General features: G+C 41.0%; 2 protein-coding genes across 6 annotated transcripts in view; one reads left to right on the plus strand and one right to left on the minus strand.

The window, feature by feature from the left end:
* The window catches only part of PFKM (phosphofructokinase, muscle), a 46,886-nt gene extending 29,063 nt beyond the window's left edge, over positions 1-17,823 (minus strand). The window contains exon 1 of the mRNA XM_081129875.1: positions 17,646-17,823. The gene's annotated coding sequence lies outside the window, so the exon portion shown is untranslated. The remainder of the gene's footprint in view (positions 1-17,645) is intronic.
* SENP1 (SUMO specific peptidase 1) overlaps positions 16,946-23,618 on the plus strand; it is a 46,467-nt gene continuing 39,794 nt past the window's right edge. For 3 of the 5 annotated variants that reach the window (XM_081129877.1, XM_081129881.1, XM_081129879.1), the window contains exons 1-3: positions 17,025-17,663; positions 20,972-21,019; positions 22,995-23,125. In XM_081129877.1, coding sequence (XP_080986003.1) covers positions 21,016-21,019; positions 22,995-23,125 — 135 coding nt within the window. In that variant the 5' untranslated portion in view covers positions 17,025-17,663; positions 20,972-21,015. The other 2 variants (XM_081129880.1, XM_081129878.1) reach the window with 2 other exon arrangements.

The following is a 23,618-nucleotide window of genomic DNA, read 5'->3' on the forward strand; positions in this document are numbered from 1 at the left end:
ATTACTATATTCTCTATGCTGTACTTTACACATCTTCATTCTGTAACAACCAATTTGTACTTGTTTTTTTAAATCCTCGCCTGAAGATATGTTTTCATTGATTTCAGAGAGAGAGGAAGGAGAGGGAGAGAGAGAGAGAGAAACATTAGTGTGAGAGAGAAACATCGATCGGTTGCCTCCCATACGTACCCAACCAGGGATCGAACCTATAACCTGGGTATGTGCCCTGACTGGGAATCAAACCCTTGCTCAATCCTTAGGTGTATGGGACGACCCTCCAATCAACTGAGCCACACTGGCCAGGGCCCAATTTTTACTTCTTAATTCCTTCACCTTTTTAAACCCATCCCCTGACCCCCTCTCCCATCTGGCAACCATCAAAATGTTCTCTGTATCTATGAGTCTGTTTCTGTTCTGCTTGCTTTTTCTTTTGTTTTTTAGATTCAATTATTGATATCTATTTATTGCCATTTTATTGTTCATATTTTTAATCTTTTCTTCTTCTTCTTAAAGAAGACCCTTTAATGTTTCATATAATATTAGTTTGTTGGTGATGAACTCCTTTAGCTTTTCATTGTCAGGGAAGTTCTTCATCTGTTTTTTTATTCTAAATGATAGCTTTGCTGGGTAATCTTGGTTGTAGTTCCATGATTTTCATCACTTTGAATATTTCTTGCCACTCCCTTCTGGCCGGTAAAGTTTCTATTGAGAAATCAGTTGACAGTCTTAAGGGAGCTCCCTTGTAGGTAAATAATTGCTTTTCTCTTGCTGTTTTTAAGATTCTCTCTTTGTCTTCAACCTTTTGCATTTTAATTATGATGTGTCTTGGTGTGGGTCTCTTTGGTTCATATTGTTTGGGACTCTCTGCACTTCTTGGACTTGTATGTCTACTTCCTTCACCAAATTAGGGAAATTTTCTGTCGTTATTTTTTTCAAATAAGTTTTCAATTTCTTGCTCTCTCTTCTCCTTCTGGCACCCCATAAAGCAAATGTTGGTACACTTAAAGATGTCTCAGTAGCGCCTTAAACTATCCTAATTATTTTGATTCTTTTTTTCTTTTTGCTGTTCTGATTGGGCATTTTTTGCTTCCTTATGTTCCAAATCACTGATTTGATTCTCAGCTTCATCTGTCTACTGTTGATTCCCTGTAAATTATTCTTCATTTTAGTTAGCGTATCCTTCATTTCTGACTGGTTCTTTTTTATGGTTTCCATGTCCTTTTTTATGCTGTTGAAGTTCTCACTAAGTTTATTGAGCACCCTTATAACCAGTGTTTTGAACTCTGCAGAGAGTAGATTACTTGTCTCCATTTCATTTAGTTCTTTTTCTGGAGTTTTGTTCTGTTCTTTCATTTAGGACATGTTTCTTTGTTTCCTCATGTTGGCAGCCTCCCTGTGTTTGTCTCTATGTATTAGGTAGAGAGAGCTGCTACATGTCCCAGGCTTGGCAGGGTGGACTAATGTAGTAGGTGTCTTGTAGGGTCTAGTGCCGAAGCCTCCCCAATCCTCCAAGCTGGGCACTTAAGGTGTCTTTCCCCCTCCCCCGGGGCTATGCACACCTTCCAGTTGTAATTGAGCCTTGATTGCTGTTGGAATGTCAATGGGAGGGATTTACCCCCAGGCTGATCAGCCGTAATAACTGTGACCATTGACCACAGACTTCTGACCACTATTGAAGATCAGTTGAGCAGGGGCTTATCCGACAGAGCAGAACTTACTTCAGCAGGGCTCTGGTGCCCACTCAGTCCACTCTTTGAGTGTGTGGCTTGTGAAGGAACAATGGCTAGGTGCTTGGATGTGGTCTGAAGCTGTCCACTGGGTGTGCTGGCTCTGGGGCTTTTCGGGAGATGCAGACCAAGTCAGCCACTGCCTGTGTTCTTCCCAGGAGCACCCTGCATGAGCTACAAAGCGATTTGCAGATGGCTGCTACTAGTACTGGGCTTGGAGGTGGACCAGCAAGAGCAAACTGTGAACCAAGGCTGCTGATAGTGCCAGGCTTAGGGCCAGTTAGCAAGAGGTACAGGACTCACTGAGGCTAGATGCTGCTTTTTTGAGAGATTTTAGGAAAATCTGAAGCATAAACCAACACAATCCATTCGTATGGAAAAGCCACTGGAAACAGCTTGGGTGGGCCCGAAGTTGGGTGGGGCAGGGCCTCAGGGAATCACCAGGGTGGGGCAAACGGTGTAGGCCAGGTTTATGGAGTCTCAGATATGATGCTGGCCTGCCACCTCTGTGGGGGAAGGGCTCAGAAAAGGAACAATGGCTAGCACTTCTGTCTGGGAGCAAGCTGCCCCTTCAGTTCTCACCCCGATGCCAGATAACTCAGTCTCTCTCGTGTCCTTGCGCCTTTTGAGCTGCTGCCTCAGTGCTGTAGCTTAGAGCGAGCGAGTCCGAGTAAGTCCACATGTGGGTCCTTTAAGAGGAAATGCCTGGGACTCCAGCAGCATCTGTCTTCCTCAGCCTCAATTTCCACTGGATTGTTTGGTTTTTAAATAGGTTTATTTTTTATTTTTTATTGATTTTAGAGATGGGGGGGACACATATTAATTTGTTGTTCCATTTATTTATGCATTCATTGGTTGATTCTTCTATGTGCCCTGACTGGGGATTAAATCCACTACCTTGGCGTATTGAGACGATGCTCTAACCAACTGAGCTACCCGGCTAGGTTATTCCTGTTTTTTTATAGCCAGAAGTTACATTTTTTACAGCCATAAGTTATGGGGACTTCTCTTCCCAGAACTGGAACCCTGGGCTGGGGGGCCTGGTAGGGGGCTGGGACCCCTCACTCCTCAGGGGGGACCTCCACAGCTGAGATATCCCTCCTGTTTTTATCTGCCACCCGTGGGTGTGGGACCAGCCCATTCTGCATCTCTGCCTGTCCTACCAGTCTCGATGTGGCTTCTTCTTTAACTCCCTAGTTGTAGGACTTCCATTCAGCTCAATTTCAGGTGGTTCCGAATGGTGGTTATTCTGTAGTTTAGTTGTAATTTTGATGTGGTTGTGGAAGGAGGTGAGTAACATGTTTACCTATACCACCATCTTGACCAGAAGTCTAATTCAAAATATTTTAAAATTTCTCTTGAGATTTCCTCTTTGACCCATGTGTTATTTAGAAGCATGTTGTTTAATCTCCACATATTTAAGGACTTTCTAGTGATCTTTCTGTTGATTTTTAGTTTAATTTAGTTGTGGCCTGAGAGTAGGCCTTGTATAATTTCTGTTATTTTAAATTTGTTAAGGCCTGTTTTATAGCCCAGAATGTGGTCTATCTTGGTGAATGTTCCATGTGAGCTTGAGAAAAATGTGTATTCTGCTGTTCTAGGATGAATTGTTGATGTCAAGTAAATCCAGTTCATTGATGTTGTTACTGAGTTCAACTATGATCTCATTTGCTTTCTGCTGGATCTCTCCATTTCTGAGAGAAGGGTGTTAATGTCTCCCATTCTGATGGTGAATTAATCTATTTATCCTTGCAGCTTTACTAGTTTTTGCCTCACGTAGTTTCACGCTGTGTTGTTTGGTGCATACACATTAAGAATTGCTATGTCTTCTTGGAGAATTGACCCCTTTATCATTAATGAATGACCTTCTATGTCCCTGATAACTTTCCTTACTTTGAAGTCTGCTCTGTCTAAAATTAACATAGCTACCCCTGCTTTATTTTGATTAGTGTAAGCATGGTATGTTTTTCTCTATCCATTTATTTTTCAAAAAAATATGTTCTATTGATTTCACAGAGAGGAAGGGAGAGAGAGAGAGAGATAGAAACATCAATGATGAGAGAGAGTCACTGATCGTCTGTCTCCTGAACTCCCTCTACTGGGGATTGAGCCTGAAACCCAGGCTTGTGCCCTGGCTGGGAATTTCAAACCATGGTCTCCTGGTTCATAGCTCGATGCTCAACCACTTAGCCACACTGGCCAGGATATCCATTTACTTTTAATATGCATGTATCTTTATATTTAAAGTGGGTTTCTTGGAGACAATATATAGTTGGGTTATGTTTTTTGATCCACTCTGACAATTGGTATTTTAATTGGTGCCAAAGTGATTATTGAAATAGAATTAACATCTACAATATTCATTACTGTTTTTCTATTTGTTGCCTTTGTTCCTTGTTTCTGTTTTTGCCTTCCACTCTTTTTCTGCCTTTTGTGGTTTTAATTGAACATTATATAGGATTCCATTTCTCTCCTTTCTTAGCATATCAGTAATATTTGTTTACTGGTCTTAGTGGTTTCCCTAGAGTTTGAAATGTATATTTACAACTAATGCAAGTTCACTTTCAAATAACACCACACCACTTCCAGGTAGTGTACCTTATAATAACGAAATAATCCCAATTCCTTCCTCCTGTCCCTTGTATCACTGCTGTCATTTATTCACTTATATATAAACATACATAAGCATATGTATATGTTACATACATGGGTATACATAATCAAATACGTTATTATTATTTTGAATAAACTGTTATCTGTTAGGTCAATTAAGAATAAGAAAAACAGCCTGGCTGGTATGACACAGTGATTGAGTGTTGACCCCAGAACCAAGAGATCACCAGTTCAATTCCCGGTCAGGGCACAAGCCAGGTTGCATAGTTTTGGGGGGGCATCTATCACTTTTGATGTTCTCTGAGCTTCCTGGATCTGTAGTTTGATGACTGACATTAGACATTAATTTGGGGGAAATGCTCAGTCATTATTGCTTCAAATATTGCTTCTGATCTTTTCTTTCTTCTCCTTCTGGTATTCCCATTTTATGTATTTTATACATGTTGTAGTTGTCCCACAGTCATTGGGTAATTTGTTCTGTTTTTGTTTTTGTTTTTCCAGTCTTTGTTCTGTTTGCTTTTTGTTTTTTGAGGATTGTATTGATATATCCTCTAGCTCAGAGATTCTTTTTACAACCATGCCTCGTCTACTGATAAGCAGCACATCAAAGGTAGTCTTCATTTCCATTGCAGTTATTTTTGTATCTCCAGCATTTCTTTTTGGTTCATTCTTAGGATTTCCATCTCTCTGCTTACATTGCTCATCTGTTCTTGCATGATGTCAGTTTTACCCATAAGAGTCCTTAGTATATTAATTCTAGGTGTTTTAAATTCCTTATCTGATAATTCCAACATCTCTGGCATGTCTGATTCTGATGTTTGCTCTGTCTCTTCCAATTGTGTTTTTTGCCTTTGTATATATGCCTTGTAATTTTTTCTTACTAGACAGATAATACCCCAGCAAGTTAGGCTTTGGTTAACTAGTTTTCCCTGAGAACAGAGTGCTCTGGGATATTTCAAAATGACTTCTTTTCTCCTCCCCCTGCAAGAAGCCTGAGGAGCTTTTTCTCTGATATTTACTGTGGGAATCTGGTCAAGCTTCTGGAAGAAAAATTTCACAATATTCTGGAACCCTCTCTTTGACTGGGTCTCCCAGGTTTTAACTCCCAGAGTTGTCCACACTGAGCCTCCAACAATTTATGAATTACAGTTCAGGTTTTCCTATCCCATCACTGGTTCCTGAGGAGGCTTCCACTGGTGGGTCTCTGCTCCAGTAAGCTTTGATGAACTGTATTTGCCTCTCTGTCTCTCCAATGTTAGGGTCAGCAGTTTGCCCTATGTCAACCCCTCTGTTATGGATCCAAGAAGAATTGTTGATACTTCTGTCCTTTTACTTCTGCTTGTTAGGATGAAGTGGTGATTTCTAAGCTCCTTATGTGGGAAATTGGAAGTCCAAATTACATACTTTAAATGAGTAAAATTTATGATGTGTAAATTTTACCTCAATAAAGAGGTCTTAAAATTTTGAAAAAGTAAAAGCTGAAAAAGCTCCCCACACATTCTGGGGTGTGTCATTCCAACAATAAAGCTGAAGGCTGAAACTGAAGAGGCAATCTATCTCTTCCTCCATTTACCCACTACCAACTCCTGTGCCTTCACTGAAAGTGTTCTTAATGAATTACTGTGTTCATGAATATACCTTAACTAGGCAAAGGCAAGGAAGTGTCATTCAGTTACTCATAGCCTTATCCCCAAGACACTTGATTCTTTAGATCCCTTTTTCTGTCCAGGATCAATCATCCCCAAGAGTTCTTGGAAAACTAAATGAGCACAAATCAAGGGCATATCATCTTAAATGCCACCTAGGGAACCTTCAGGTCAGTTGTGGTAGAAATCCCAGAAAAGAAGAATTTTCTTAGAGGAACTTAGGTTTTGCCTTTGGTCACTTTAGTGCTATCTCCAAACTTGAGGATGTTACTTTCTGAAAGTTAAACTATTAAAATCCAACACAAAATAAGGAATAGATAATGGAAGAAATATGCCACATTAAGAAATAGATATAAATGTCTTCCTGATAAGAATCTTGAGGAAACCCCTATTTATTATTAATTCATTCATACATTTAACAAACATTTATTGAGGACTCATTATGTGCCAGCCACTGTGCCAAGTACTAAGGTATAACAAGCTTTCATGGAGTTTATATTCTAGAGGGACTATCAAAGGTTCATAGAAAGTTTACATTTCATTGGAACTGGGATATAATTTAAGACATCAACAACCAAATTAACAATTGTAATGTATCAAGTTCTCATGAAACGAATATGTTAGTTGAAGGTAAATGGAGTAAAAAAAAAAAAAAAAAATTGAACCTGAGCCTTGGCCAGTGTGGTTCCATTGGTTGAGCACCACCCTCCCGTGCACCTAAGGTTGCTGGTTGGATTCCTGGTCGGGGCTGAGGTTGTGGAATTGATCGTTAGCAGAGGGTGTGCAGGAGGCAGCCAATCAATGTTTCACTCTCACATTGATGGTTCTCTCTCCCTCTTCCTCTTTCTCTAAAAATTAATTTTAAAATCTTTTAAAAAAATTAAGTCTGGATAGTATGAATTTGGTAGTGTTTCTTTAATACTCTTTGAGAGAAAGATAAGGGTAAGATACAATTATTCCAGGACTAGAGAGATAAATGATATGATGAAACAGTCATAGCTCCTTAAAAATGGATTTTCCTTAATTTTACTCCTAAACTCCAAGACCATACATTTCACTTTTTCCTAATTTTCTGCTTATCAAACAACTTTTAAATTTCAAATATAGTTTCCCAGGAACCTTAACAACTTGGAAGGGATACTTTAGGTAGTGATGGTTGACTTATGAATCAAAATTTGGTTGCATAATTTGATGAATGGAAGGCAGAATGTTTGAGATCTATGTAGTTCTAGAAAATATGGTGTATGTCCAATCCTCATCTCTCCAATGGGAGAGGCTGAAAAGCATCCCTTAAGGCAGGGTGTTGGTACATGAAGCCTACAGATGGACATAGTATGGTGACTAAGGAGGAGTGGGCTGAGGAAGGGGTCTAAACATTGTTATACAAGCTAGGGTGCTTAAAGAAAGTCTCAGGAGTAAGGTTCACAGCTTAGCGGAGTCAGAGGACCAGAAATCACAGAGCAAAGCAGCAAGTTAGATGGTCAGACAAGAGATGGTGCCAACAAGTTCCCAAGGCAACCAAACTAGGCCAGTAGTTGAATTTGTACTCATTCCAAGATTATTTTCTTTGCTGGAAAAGGACACTATGAACCCTTCCTCTGGAGGAGAAAGCTGAAATGTCCTGGCTTTGCACTGGAAAAGAACATGGGGCCTTCTGATAGGCTTCTCGAGGGAACGTATATCCATTCTAATGTCTCAAGCATAGGAAATAGCTAGGGTCCTGCTGGAAGGCTACAACTTTGTCCCAGATATAATTAGTTATTGAGGTTGGTAGCTAGAATTCAGGGTTTAGGGAACTCGCTAGAGAGTGAGGAGGAAGAAGGACTGAACCCACAAGAAGGTCAGATGGACCCTGAAGGCCATGTGGTTAAAGTCGACCATTCCTTCTATCTTGTACTAGCTGCCGGTGGTCTTCCTGTTTTTAGCATGTAAGGTAAAGCGAACGTGCACAAAGGAGAGCCAAATTATATCTCAATGAAAGGCATATTCTTTGTATTGATCCTCAGTGTACAGGAAGGCATTTAGAAAGTTCTCTTAGGCTTCCCGGAGTATTCTAGGTATCAGTCAGCTATTAGGGTGTTGGCATGAAGTCCAGGCAAACCATAGGGGGAAATTATAATATTATAAAAGAAGGTATTCTGGAGTAGAAAAGTATAAGAATATGTTTAAAGAGAATTCTGCAGCAGCTAGATAGTAAACCAGCTGAGATATTCTAAACTACTTGATTCACATACTCTGACCATTAACCCTTGTAGGTAAATGAAGATGTAAAGAGCTTTGGACAGTATCCTCAAAACCAGGATAAAACTAGACATCACTGCCAGGAAGTTGAGTAGTTCATGAGGACAGAAGATCTTTTTGACAATGATCACCAAAGGCTGGCATAGATGGGGGACAATAAAGAGGATGTTGTATGCCATGCTTATGAGTCCACTTACTACCACTAGGATGGTATAATGACTATGGATGGTTACAGACTATACTTAGGCCATGGTGACGAGAAGATGAAGATGATCTTGGTTACGGCAGTGATGGTACACGGGGGCGTTTAGGGGCGAGCAGTAGGCATAGCAGTCATCCAGGTGTGACTCTATCATGAAGAATAGGAAACAGCACATTATAGGTTTCGTGGATTCAGTCAATAAATTCATGTTAGGCACTATTTTAGACTCAAGAGGATCCAGAATTGGGAAATACAGCTTACATTCTAGTGAGGAAAGCAGATAATAAACAAATTAGTCAGTAGTGTTAAGTGCTTTGAAGAAAAACAAAACAGGGCAAAGAAGCAGAGCAACACGGACATTATATTAAGTACGGTTGACTGGAAAAAGCTTGCTGAGATGACATTTTAAGAAAGGTCTGAGCAAATGAGAGAGAAAGCTGTGATACCATTTGCAGGGACAGCTTTCATACGGGGAGAATTGCAAAAGCAAAGGTTCTGAGGCAGGAACAAATTAGGAGTGTCATACCAGAGGGTCACCAAGATTCCCTTTGGACTAGAATCAGATTTATTTTTTAAAAATATGTCTTTATTGATTTCAGAGAAAGGAAGAGAGAGGGGGAGAGATAGAAACATCAATGATGAGAGAGTCATTGATTGACTGCCTCCTGCACGCCCCCCTCTAGGGACTGAGCCTGCAACCCAGGCATGTGCCCTGACCGGGAATCAAACCGAGATCTCCTGGATCATAGGTCGATGCTCAACTGCTGAGCCATGCCAGCCGGGCTAGAATTAGAATTTTAAATGGGCTACCATGATATGGTGGATTGATGCTGTGAAATACATGCAGCAATTAGGTATGGGCCTCTCTTTGGATTGAACCGAATACCTAACTTGTCTTCTCACTTCTATATAAGCCCTGGATCTCGTCTAGTCATTACCTGACTAATATACTATTACCTGTCTTCCTCCACTAGGATGTAAACTCCACGAGGACAGGCCCTGGGTATAGGTATGAAACCATTGTCTGTGCTGGAGAGTTATCTTTAGCTCTAGCTGGGATAGGATGACCCCTGGAGACAGGAGCCTCCACCAGGCACTAATATTAAAGTTACTGACAAAGGGCACTGGATTAAGACAGTGGTTCTCAGTTCCAGTCCAGTAGATTCAGCATTACCTGGATATTTGTCACAAATGCAAATCTCAGGCCCTACCTGGAACCAACTAAATCAAACTCTGGACCGGGCCAGTGTGGCTCAGCGGTTGATCATCAACCTATGATCCAGGAGATCGAGGTTGATTCCCAGTCAAGGGCATGTACCTGGGTTGCAAGTTCGATCCCTTGCCTGTCAGGGCACATGCAGGAGGTAACCAATTGATGTGTCTCTCTCACATCAATGTTTCTCTCTCTCTCTTTCTCTCTCTCCCCCTCCCTCCCTTCCACTCTCTCTAAAAATCAATGGAAAAAATATCTTTGAGTGAGGATTAACAAAAAAAAAAACACCCCACAAAAAACAAAAAAGTGTAAAGACTAATGTGGAAGGCATAGCTGTTTAGTAAGCATATGGGCCAAGGAATATACCTCTAGGCTCTTCAATACATTTCCCTGGGTTAATTGAGAGGTAGTTTAATAAGGGACTGCCCAGAGTTGGCTGGTCCAAGAGGATATATAAGATCATCTCTATTAATCAATGAAAGATAAAAAAGTGATCTGCAGGTCTACTGGTATCCTTGCATATTTGACTAGAAGAAGAGCATCTGTAAGGCTATTTTTTCACCCAATGATCTTCCCAATTCAATTGGTGTTATAAAAGCCCTGAGAGTTTTAGCTTCAGGAAAACCCAAGTTCTCTGGAGTTCGTCCTGGAAGGTTGGGATCAGAAGCTCAAGGTTGAGATTAAGGCAATCTTGGTAGAGACAGAACTCCCACTGATTGTCCTGCAGCAAGAATGCAGGTCATTGGATCACTATAACATCGCATCTATATATGGAGAATCTTGTCTCTGATGCAGAAAGGAAGTATAACTGCTTAGAAAGAACCTGGGGTGTGGGGAGTGATCATCTCTACATATCAGTTGCACTCACTATATTAGGGTAACTTTGCATCCCAGTCTGCATAAACCACGTACATGTGAGTACTCTGTCAAAGGAACAGAGGGGTGATGGGGGCATGGCAATCCTGATGACTGGTAGCCTATATGAAGTAAAGAATATGATAGTAAGGTCTCGTGCTTCTGGGGAGCAGCTGTGGCACAGAGGGCAGATGGGTATGGCACTTCCATCTTGCCATGATCCTCAGTTTGCAGCCCAGTAAATAGTAGTCTCAGGAGTCACAGGTTACAACCAAGGCTGGTTGCCCATCAGTGAACAGGAGAGGTTTATGCATAGGAAAACCTTTTTTAAAAAATATATATTTGTTTTTAATCCTCACCTAAGGCCATGCTTAGAGAGAGGAAGGGAGGGAGGGAGAGGGAGCGAGATGTATCGATTTTCTGTTCCACTTATTTATGCATTCATTGGTTGCTCCTTGTATGTGCCCTGAGTGGTGATTGAACCCACAACCTTGGCGTATCAGGGTGATGCTCTAATCAACTGAGCTACCCAGCCAGGGCAGGAGAAGCTTTTGATAGCAGTTGGATCTGCTGGTCCAGAGCCTGGCCCACAAAGCTGGCCCTGAGCCTTTGTCCTGGAGGTAGTTGTCCCCCATGAGTGGCTATCTGGGAATGCTAACCACCTTTCTTTGCAAAGGTTATGGGCCTGGGTGACTCAATCCCTTCCTGTGCCCCAATGCAGGACCAAATGCCTCCTTATGTTGGGAGTTGATCCTCTATAGCCCAGAAACACACACACACACACACACACACACACACACACACACACACACACAGCTTCATCATAATTTAGGCAGAGGTGTCTACAGTGATTGGCAGGGAGTTGGAGAAAATAGCAGCTGTAGCTGCTTCCCTGCCAAGTGTACGCCTAGAAACAAAATGTTTTCCATTTTTCTTGAGAACTAGAGCTCCGCATCTCTATACATAGCTTCACTTAGAGCAAAGAGCAGACATCCTGGAGGGAGTCCCTTTGATTTTTTCAGGCTGGCAGCAGCAGCAGAAGAACATCAGGCCAGGATTTTGGTGTGTTTTGGCATCAGTAGTCGCTCTGGGCTCACCTCTGCCAATAGAATTGCATTGCCTGCATGCAAGAAATGGAGCAAGGCAGTGGCATTATCCAGGTAACTACTCTTGCTCCTTCCAATCCATCCTAAATCCAGGAGCCAAAATGATCTTTTAAAACACAAATTCCTCTTTAAAGATCCTGTCACTCTTTAGTGATTTCTCATAGCTTGGCAGTGATAAAACCTAGAAGGCACAGCACAATTTGACCCTAATACAATTTTTATAGTTCACTCTCCAGCTACTCTTCCTCTCACTCCTCCAATGAGCCAAACTCCTCATTTCAGAGCCTACTGTTCCTTTTTCTTTTCTTTCTTTCTTTTTTGTAATCCTCACCCAAGGATATTCTTTCCATGCTTTTCAGACAGAGTAGAAGGAGGGCAGGGAAGTAAGGGTGTGGGAGAGAGAGAAACATCGATGTGAAAGTGACACATCAATTGGTTGCTTCCTGCTCTCGAGCTGACCGGGGCCGGGGATTGAGCCTGCAACCGAGGTACATGTCCTTGGCTGGAATCAAACCCAGGACCCTTCAGTCCGTGGGTTGACGCTCTAACCATTAAGCCAAGCTGGCCAGGGCCCCACTGTCCTTTTTTTTAGAGAGCTCTTCTTTCCTCTTTGCCAGGCTAGTGCATATTTATCTTTCAGGTCTTCCTGAGAAAGGTTTTTTTTTTTGACTTCTCAGGTCAGATTAGGCCTCCTGTTTTACACTCTGATTACGTGGTAGGTATTATTTTCCTTCACTGTACTAGCACCTTTCTAATGACCCGACCATGTGTGTGATTATGTGATTACTATCTTACTCCCACAAGACTATAAACTTCATGATGGGCAATGTACCTATTTTGTTTACAAAGCCTGATAGCGTGTGCAAATTTTCTCAGAAGGAACAAAAAGGAGGGAGAGAAGGAGGGAGGTAAGAAGGAAAGCAGAAGGAAATGAAACAGAGATGCAGACAGGGAGAAGGCAAAATAGGAGGATGGCGATCCCACTAGGGCTAATAGGGAAGGTATTGGATTCCGCATCTCTAGTGGGAAAGCTGGAAGAATTAAATGTAGCTCTTACCCGAGGCCTCAATGCTTAAAGGCTGAAGTTGAACATCAGAATTTTTCCCATGGGATACTGCTGAGTTCAAACCACAGAGGTAGGTCCAAATGGATCATCAGAGCAAAGGTGGGGGTCTGAGAGTGTTAGGTATAGAGCAACATGGGAATGGGAAAAGCAGGAAAGATGAGGGCAAATAAGAAATAATCAAGCCCTGCCCAGGTAGCTCAGTTGGTTAGAGCATCATCCAGATATGCCAAGGTTGAGGGTTTGATCCCCCATCAGGGCACACACAAGAATCAACCAAAGAACGCATAAATAAGTGGAACAACAAATTGATGTCTCTCTCAAATCAATAAGTAAACACCAAGAAAAAAGAAATAATCTATACAAATTCAAGAAACTATAGGACAAGGCCACCAGCTGGGTTTATTTCTTGTACCTAGTGGCTTTTTATGCATGGGCAAAGCAAATCTGATTAAAGGGACACAGGCAACACACACTTGCCATATATGGACCAAAAAAAGGAGCCACATACTAAACCTGAAAGCCCAGGGGAGCCAGCATGGCAGGCTCTACAAACTCAGAGACTGAAAGTAACCATATCCAATGGTCTGAACATAAAAATTCCTGACTAAAAGGGGCTCATGGCAGGTAGTCACATCCTAGGCCTGTAGCTTCCTTGACAAAGGTCAATCTTTACTTAAGTAAGCCTATTGTCTTTTTGCATCTAAGATAACATACCTCTGTGTTTTGTTTGCTTGAACCTGGGGAACGTCAGAGTAATCTTTTCCAGACCCCTCAGGGCATACCCACAGCACCAGAGCTGAGACCACAGAACCCCTCGTTGTTATGTTGTTCCTGAAGACCATCTCTCTGTGCTGTAAATGTTGTTAATTATCTACACCCAGCCATGTAAAAGAAGTATGTGTCTCTCCATTTTACTCTTCACCCAATCTCAGAGATTTCCCCATTTTGCTTTCTCCTGACTCTCTAATCTACCACCAAAGAATTTCATGTAACCCCCCTTAGAGCTCCTCCTTTGATGCTAATGTATAAAATAAGCTGTAAAACTGTCATTATCAAAAGTATCTTCTCAATTCATTGAGACGTTGCATCCTAGCAAATTGACATCCTCTTTTGAAATTCAACTTTTTGAACCAAAGTAATCAGACTCTTAACTTACACATTGTCTCCTATTATCTCCTTTCTTAATCGGCAGCTTCTGGGGGATGGGCAGTGTCTAGTTCATTTCCTCATCTCCTATTGAGCCTAGTACAATGACTTCAAATAGTAAATGCTCAAAAAAATTATTGAATAAGTTGTGCTATATATTTCACAAGTGCTGGGAGTGATTATTCCAATGAATTTAACTTCTGAGGAAAACCTTCAGACCTGAATTCCTTCTGAAAATATAGAGAGTTGGACACATAACCTCTAAGGAATTTCTAAAATGTAAACTATTGGGACAATGGCAGGGTTATGTGTACACACACACACACACACACACACACACACACACACAGTGTCCCCCCCAAAAATATATACACACTTTAACAGCTGATAGCTCAGTTTTGAAAATGAAATGTATTTTAATAAACACTGACTTCATAATTATTCGAAGTGTGTGTATACATTTTTTTGCATCACCCTATATTTAAACTCTATCATTTCAAGTATATTACTGGGCACATAGTGGGAACTCAATAAATATTTGCAGGAACTGACTCTAATATAGACATATTTCAGTTGAGAAGGAACAGAGATGTGTTTCTGAAGTTTCATATAAACTGCTTATGAGTTGAACACTACTTAATATATACAAGAGAAATTTGTTATTAAATGGTTCCTAAGGTGAATATTTTTTACTATATTTGGAATCACTTTGCAATATAACTCCTTAATCTAATCCATTTTTAAGTTTCACATTTTTACCTGTCAAGGTTGCTGATAATAGGATAAACCAGATTGGTAGCTTACAATTATAAGGGCATCAATTGACTTGCTATTGATGAAATCACACTATTCTTCAGAGAGAACTGTCCCTCTTCCTACAGTTTTCAAGATGATCTCTCTCTCAACTTCCCCTCCCCGCCCCCATACACACACAGTTTTTCCCTTGTATTTTAACTCATATTTCAAATTTTGTAGGTCTATACTAAATTATAATGCTATGCATAAACTTTTCACTTTCCAGTACTCCTTTCCACATTCCTCCCCCTTGTTTAACCACATGCCTCACCATTTTAAAAAATAGGTATACCTTCAATGGTGTCTGGATCATCCATAGAATCTAGACTCTTTGAAACATCTGTCTCAGGTGGTGTCTTTTGTATGAGCATGCTGGAAGTGGAAGCTTCCCCAGCTGAGAAACAATATCTTTAGGTCACCCTCAGGGTAGGATCCAGAGAAGGGAGTGTGCTCCTTACTCACTTTCATTTCCTCTATGCCTCTCGGCTGTCCAGGGCCGTTTCCCCATAAATCCAGTGAAAAAATCATAAAAGTGATGACTCTTCTCAACAACTATCTTACCTCAGAAAGGTTCTACTCCTTAGATATAAATGGGTAAAAGCAGAATATGTAACTAGATTCTTTGAGACTGGGGTAGAAGAGAAAGCCAGTTTTCTTTGGGACTCTTTATTTTACAGGCTTTGGAGTATCAATTACGATGGCAAGAAGAACTCCCAAAAGTGAGCCCAGAAAGACTGAAATAATTCACAAAGGACAAGAAATCAACTAGCAGCTCATGTTCTATAAATCTCACTTTCTTTCCATTTCCAGGTCCTCCTTATCTGCCTGGGGCTTAGCCCCACATACCAGGCCAAACTCTCACCTGATACTTGTACCAGGAAAAAACAATGACTGACTGACAAATATTTTATCACAGTGGGAATGGAATAAAAAAGGAGGTTGGCTCCTAAAGTCTGCATTTACACTAGTAAGTCTCACATCCTGTACTGAGACTCCCTTCAAGGGAACCCATTCAGGAGACAACGGTACCTGTTCTCTGAGGAGTCCTGCCTAACTGGCGAGATTGAATCACACACATGAAAATTTTCAGATGCATTTCCTCTTTATGCATGGCTGTCTCCTAGAAACAGAGAGAGTTTAATCCAAATGAACAGATTTATGAAATGATTAAGACGGACAAAAGTGACACGGACCAGGTATGCTCAATACTAATAGGCCTTATGACTGAAATTCAGCATATGAAGTGATACAAATAATCTAGTTTTATACAGTTGACCCAGCAAGATGCCCTGAACTGGGCAAGCACCTCCTTTTCCCAGCTGCTAAGAGGAGCTAAAAGGCTGGGGGCCTCCAGAGGCTTCCGTTCATCAAGTCTGAGCTCAGACTGTGGCTGTCATTTGGGTCTACTCAGAAGCATTTCTGAACTTCTAGACGGGGCCCAAGGAGTTGAGGGGCTTGGTTAAAATTCTGAATGAACAAACATATTTCCTCCCATTGTTTTCTCTTAAAAAGTATGGCACAGATTGTAGGTTAATCAATGCACCACCAGGGCCACTTAATTCTTCAGAAGGCAGACCTTTTGGTCCTTTCCCCTCTTTACTTAGAAAAGTAGATCTCTGGTGGACCCCCAACAGCTTTCCTCACACCTATACCAGTGTTTCAAACTCCACCGAGTTCTGGAGGTTTCTACATGTTTACAGTCTAACCTATGCCAATCCCAAGCTTTTATTTTTTTCCTTTTTCGTTTCCCAAATGGCCAATCAAGCATGGCGTGGTGCAGAGTACAGGACTGCAAGTTAAGAAACTTGTTTCCTAGTCTCAGATCTGCTATGCACTTTATAACTTTGGGAAATGACTTCACTTCTCTGAAACTGGTAGACTAAACTACCTCCAAAAACCTCTACAAACACCAATGTTCTTTGATTCTCAATAAAACACAATATAGCCTGAGCTCGATTTAGCTCTCAGGTCTACATCTGCCAAGGGGGCCACAGGTTCCCGCAGATGCAGGGCCACAGAGAAAGCTGCCATGGAAACCAGAGCTGTAAGCAAAAATCGGCCAGCGGAACCAGAAGACGGCGGGTAAGGGGGTCGGGGGAACAAAAAAGCGAAGGACGAAAGGCGCACTAACTGTGTTCCGAGAACAAGAAAAAACCCAAACTGAAAGGGGTTCAGGGAAATTATGACTACAGCCTTAGACGCCTCCTTGGTTTCTGAGGCCTCGCCACACTGCGCAGGCGTTCCGCGGGTCCTTCATTGTGCTCTTTGACCTCCCGCCCAACCCCCTTCATCCGCAGCCGCCCAACGGCTCTTCCGGTGTTGGGGAGGCGGTTCCGGTTCGCGGCAGTTCCCGGGTTTTGCGTTCCGCGCCCGGCCGGAAACCCCTTCGTATAGCAGCCGGTTCCGGTTCGGTGAGTGGCGGCGGGAAGCTGGGGGAGGGGTGAGGATGGAGGGAGCCTTAGCCGGGAGGCAGTGCTGCTCGGGGCCCGGCAACCTGGGCTGGGCTGGGCGGAAGCCGGGACGGCTGTGGGGACGGCGCTTCTCCCTCTGCCCCGCCCCCTGGGACCACCTCCCCTCCCCCGTGCTGTTCGTCGGCGGCGACCTGGTCGGCGGCGACCTGGCCGGCGGCCGTTAGGCTCCCAGAGGCCGTTCCTTCAGGCCTTTTCCTTCTGGGTGGTGGGGAGGCGGTCTCCCTGCCGTTACCGCAACCCCCCTCTCAGCGCCCAGCTCTCCTCGTGGGGAAACAGGCCGGTTGGGATTTCGGGACTTTCCCGCCAGAGCAGGGTCATCTCTCACGCGAAAGCTGTTTTCACCGGGAAGATCAGCTTTCTGTAACACCTGCTTCCTCTCCCGCCTTCCGTGAGACCTGACTGATATTTCTCGACTACTTCTGCGTCTCACGTAAACATTTCTCCAACTCTTTTACTTTGGTATCTCCCTGAGATGTGATATCGCTAGTGCCACCACCAGAAAGAGACGTCTGGACCCTCCTGCCCAGGTTCTGAAAATCCCCTTAACTGCCACGGTTTGCTTACCTGGCTCATCGCCTTCTGGTAATTCCCTTGAACCGTCTCTTTCTTGGTTTACCCTAACGTGGTCTCTCTGGATATATGCCCAGTTTCTCTTGAGCTTGGTGATTTCTGTTTATCGCTGCCTCTGCAGTATTTGCACTATCTTGTTGGCAATAACTTGCTCCTTTATCACTTTCAAGTCAGCCTTGTTAAAGTCATTTCATTTCACGTTTGGTACACTTACTATATTTGGGGTGATGGTGATTATAAAATTTATGTAAAGCCTTTTGTAGGTTACCAACTATTTGACTTAGGGCTCTGGTTCTAATTGGATATTCTGGATGGAATAGACCAGATGGTTTCCTATATCTTTATAATTTGTGTTCAGGATGCATATTGAAAGCTAAATGACACTAAATTTGAAATTACTTTTACAGTGGAACCTTAAGCATCTCTTTAAGCATAATTTCTCAACTTTCTTCCAATTTAAAGGTTCCCTTCCTCCTCCCACCCCAGTTCCATTTTGGAAGCCTCATTCATTTTTACCTGATTCCAATTAATTATCTCAACCGTAAAGATGATCTTCATATCACTCATCTGATGAGTTAAATCTAGAGAGAGCAAATGGATTGAAAAACAGGTTCTGCTACTTTAGGCTAAGATGATGTAACTCTTAACTACTGCTTTGGAAGTCTTTTCTTTACCTGACTCCCACACCTGCCAATTGCTCCAGCTTTATTGTCTTGCTGGAAGTATCCATTTATGGATCTGACTTCAGTAGACAGTGAGCTGCTTAGCAGCACGGACCAGTTCTTATTGTTCTTATTCCCAGTACCTTGTATATAATTGGTGTACAGTAAATGTTTGTGAAAGAAGTTGAATACTTAGTATATAAGGTGTTAGAGTGTTGAAGTGTTTCCTATGTTAGAGTCTAATTGGGAGAGAATACATGTAAAAATATCAAAAACAAAAACATGATGATATATAGCACAACTTGTATCATATAACAACGTTTTCCAGAGTTCATAGTAGGGTGATTCACATGATCACTTCCACACCCTTTTCATATCATAAGTTGTTCTAACCACATCTTAGTCCTAGATAAAGCTAATTGTACAGTGGTTCTCTATAGTATATACTTTCTAATAACTTAATAGCTCTAAACATTCTCTTTTATAATCACCCCTTTGCATGTATATGAGCTTATAAATGTTTTACCATACTTGTTACATTCTGTTACTGTAAGGACTTTGCCATTTTTTTTCTTTCAGATTTTCTATTATCCTCTGTTCAGTTACTAACTTGACTTCACTTGACTATCTGTAACTGCTTATGTTCTTTCAGGAAAATTAATGACCAATGTGAACTAGGAAATGAGTTATTGGAATACTTTTCTTAAAAGGAAAAAATGTTTGTGCTTGCAAGAATTTGGTGGCATCAAAGGTTCCAGATCCAGCATTTCATGTTGAATATTGGGGTTGAATATCCCTTCTACCAATGTTACTGCAAAGTGACAAAATGAAAGTACCATAAGCACACTGAAGAAGCTGGATATATTTGTATTAAAATGTAAATTTGGCTCTTTAATTATTAAAGTCATAAAACAGCATAGATTTCCCCAGAGTTAGCTAGGGATTACTTTTTATCTTGCTAAAGTGTATGAATCCTTGAATTGAGGATGTTAAAACGGGTGGGGAATTGCAGGCCGTATAGGGCCCATGAAATCATTTGGCCTGGCCCCGCCAAGGCAACAGCAGTTCCAGCCATTACATTAGGGGTGAGTTAATTAAATGTTTGGCCAAATATATAGCAGGCTAATTTTTAAGTTGATAATTTTGTATGGCCTGCAAATGATGTTGTAAATATCCAAGTGGCCCTTTACAGAATAAAGGTTCCCCACTCCTGTATCAAAGGATGAGAAGTTTTGTGATGTTTCTGAAATCACACTTGCTTGGAAGTCAGGATACCTGGAGTTTTGTTTTCCCTTTGCTCCATCTGTGTGATTTTAGGCAAGTCACTTAACCTCTCTGGACATAATCTCTAAAATTCTTTGACTTTTTGATTTCTTGTTTGCTTCCCTTTTCACATCTATCTCAGCAGTGCAAAAGAAGTTAACATGGGATTTGTTCTGCTGAGTACCAGGCTTTTAAATTGGCATCCTTCTTAATACAACAAAAATGCTAGCGATGACAATTATGAAATGGCCTAATAGAATGAAACGTAGAAAAGCTACTAGTTTATTAGCTGATGGGATTCCCCGCTCTTCCCTAATCTGAGACCCAGGGGATTCTGCTTTATTAAAAAGGAAAGAAAGGGAAAACAAAAAAAGTAACTGGGAGAATTTCCAGGTGGATAGATGCGTTTTGTTAAGTTGAGCATTTGCAAACATATTTACAGCCTAGATCTAAGGTTTAAATTCTTTGGGAATCCTCACTGGCAAAACTAGGTAAATCAGATGATTACTCTGCTTAGTCTGTAGCTATGCCAAGAAAAGCTGAAGCCCCCTTTCTTTGTGTTTGCACTTCGTTATTGTGACCATACAGAATACCCGTTAGCATCAGCTAGTCTCCTTAGTAGATTGAAGCCCTGATGTTGCTACGTAGTTGATGAAGTATTCAATCTTTTTAAAAATAATGGTGATAGGATTATGAATAATAAAAGTGTGACTTATCATCCCTAGTCTTCTTTTCTTGGAAACCTACCAAGAAGCATGTGTGCCGAGAGTATGTTTATTAACCTAATTCCAAGCAGTTAGGCTTTTAACTTCCTTTTTTTGGGAAAATTGGATCTTTTAGAGGAGAAAGTAATTTCATATAGGCAAAAGGGCTTTTCTGTTTAGCAGTCTAACACTGGGTGAGAAAGTACTTACTGTAACCTCAACCTGCTCCTTGACTGTCCTCAGAGTGTCAGTAGCTTTACGTTTGGCTATTGAGTAAGACATTTATGAAAGACAAGTCTTAATAGGACCACCACAGGAATATCACTTGTTTATGAAGTGCTTTAGCATGAGCAGTGGACTGGGAATAATTCTAGGCTGTAATTTCAGTGTAGTCACTAACCAGCTTTATGACCAAATGCAACTTAATGTCCGAAGGGTTGGCTCTCCCCTCTTGCTTCTTGTCATACCCGTGCCTCTGGGTCGCCCCTCCTGCTGTTGAGCACCGACCATGCGTGCGATGGCCTCCCGCTCGCTTCTGTTCTCATTCTCTCCAGTCAAGCCAGCTGTTCTTACCACCTCATGCTTTTCTGACCTAAAAACACACGTGTCACTTCTGAGTGGTTTCCTGTTTTTTAATTAAATGAAGGAGGTATTTCGGTGCGTAACATTTGTTTTCTGTCTTCTTCTATAGGACTTTGTATTCCTGCCAAAGTCAGTGATGTGAAAAGACCTGACATGGGTAAGACTGACTATGAAGTAGTCGTTCAGTCCTTCTGGTTACTCGAATTAGTTAAGCTGGAGTGAAAGAGCAGGTTTTTCTAACATTTTTAATATTTGCACTTTTGTGTATAATAATTTTAAGGGAGATCTCGTACTAATTAGCTAATATAGTATACCAAACAATTTTCTTTTAGTTGAGACATTGTCTATAGCATTATTTGGAAGCATTTTCTCATTCATTGTATTGAAAAAGCCAAATACACACTAGCAGACCTTTACTGTGTGCTAGGCTCTGTTCTAGTTACTTAAAATATATTTATTTAATTTACGGTCACCTTACAAGGGTAGCTATAGTACGTACAAAATAGGTACTGTTAGTATCCCCATTGTATTGACAAGGAAACTCAGACACAGAGGTTAAGAAACTTGCCTAGGGTCACATAATTATAACTGGAAAGCCAGAATTTAAACTCAGGCAGCCTGGTTCCACAGTCCTTGTCCTTTAGTACTATGTTATAGTTCCTTCTGTATGATAAATAATTTAAGGTAAATTTTAAGTTTTATTTAGCTAGTGGCACTGATAATTAATTGTGACTGGAACATTTTCCACTATTCATAGTACTTTATGTCTGTAAAGGGGGTCAATATAAGGTCAGGACTAGTAGACAAGTTAAGAATAGGTTGAGAGCCTGCCTGGATAGCTCAGTTGGTTAGAGCATCATCCCGATACGCCAAGGTTATGGGTTTGATCCATGGTCGGCACATACAGGAATCAACCAATGAATGCATAAATAAGTGGAACAACAAATCAGCATTTCTCTCTCTTTCCCCTTTCTTCTCTCTCTAAAGTTAATAACATTTTTAAAAAAGAGTAGGTTGAAATCTATTCAGTTAGATCTTACAACATTCCATCTGCTCCTTTTTAATTCACATTAGTCTTCTCTCTTGTTTCTGTTTTTTCTTTTGCTTTGTCTACCTTCTCTTAGTCATTTTTTCCCTTTTTTCTCATTGCTGATATTATAAGTTGTTGAGTTCCCTTATTCTCATTTGTTTCTATTCTAGCTCTTTTATAACAAAGTAACAAAGGTCTCAAAAAATGGTTATAAAGATTCTGCCATAATATTACAGAAATTGAGCTAATGCCTGTTAAGAGGCATACAAATAGCCCAGCCGGGCGTGGCTCAGCAGTTGAGTGTCGGCCTAGGATCCAGGTTTGATTCCTTGTCAGGGCACATATCTGGGTTGCTGCCTCAATCCCCAGTGGGGGCCGTGCAGGAGGCAGCCGATCAATCACTCTTTCATCATTGATGTTTCTATCTACCTCTCCCTTCCTCTCTCTGAAATCAATAAAGATATTTTTTTTTTAAAAAAGAGCCATACAAATAAATACTGCTTTTTGTAGGAAAAAAGTTTTAGATCGATTAACTTTCAAAGCACTTTTTTTGAGTTAGAAGAAATAAACCAGATTAATAAGTGTTTCTTTTTTGAATTGTGAATTTCCCCCCCATTCTTTTTATAATTAAAATGTTTTCTATAGTTAAAACATTCAAAAATTTCTTTTGGGAAAATTTCATTATTTTAAAAATTTTGAATTTAGCCCTTGACAGTTTTGAGATTTCTTTCCAATGGTTATTTATGAAGGAGAGGTTTTATTTAACTGTAGGGCTGGTCTTTAGGAATTATTATTATTATTATTTTTATCCTCACCTGAGGACATGTTTTTATTGATTTTTAGAGAGAGAGGAAGAGAGAGAGAGAGACATCAATCGATTGCCTCTCATATGCACCCTGACTGAGGATTGAACCTGAAACCTAGGTATGTGCCCTGACTGGGAATCAAACCCCCAACCTTTTGGTGTGTGGGATGATGCTCCAACCAACTGAGCCACCTGTCCAGGGCTGGGAGTTACTTTTATTAGGTAAAAAGATTGGTGTGTAAGAGAGTAATTATTAAAGAATTATGTGACTTGAACTAACCCGGACTCTTTCCCCAGATGATATTGCTGATAGGGTGAGGATGGATGCTGGAGAAGTAACTTTAGTGAACCACAACTCCATGTTCAAGACCCATCTCCTGTCACAAACAGGTTTTCCGGAGGACCAGCTTTCACTTTCTGACCATCAGGTTAGGAATAATTTTCCTTCCTCAATGAATTATTTGGCTTAACTTTTTATCTGATGTAGTTTAAATGCCAAACTCAAAAGTATAAGCATAGATGTAAACTTTTTAGAATGAGTGAGCCTAAGTTTGAAATTCTGTTTAATATATTAAAAAGTTAAGACAAGAACCAGGCTATGCATGAATTCTTTGACAACAGTACCTTTGAGAAAACTCTTTATTATTCCTCTGAATATTACAATGACCAATACTCAGATCTGTGTTGTTTTAAACTAGTATCATAAAATTGTTGAGCATTAAATGGGGTGTGTATATTTGTAAATATACAGCAGTTCTGAGATTTCTCTGTTCTACAAAGCTTATATTCTCCAAGGACCAGCAGCTTCAGCATCACCTGGGAGCTTGTTAGAAATGCAGAATCTTGGGCTTCACCCCATGCCTGCTGAATAAGAATTTACATTTTTTAAAACCTCCAGCTGATTTATATGCACATTAAAGT

This window comes from Miniopterus schreibersii (genome assembly GCF_964146895.1).
Source record: "Miniopterus schreibersii genome assembly, chromosome: 2".
In the NCBI taxonomy this organism is placed as follows: domain Eukaryota; kingdom Metazoa; phylum Chordata; class Mammalia; order Chiroptera; family Miniopteridae; genus Miniopterus; species Miniopterus schreibersii.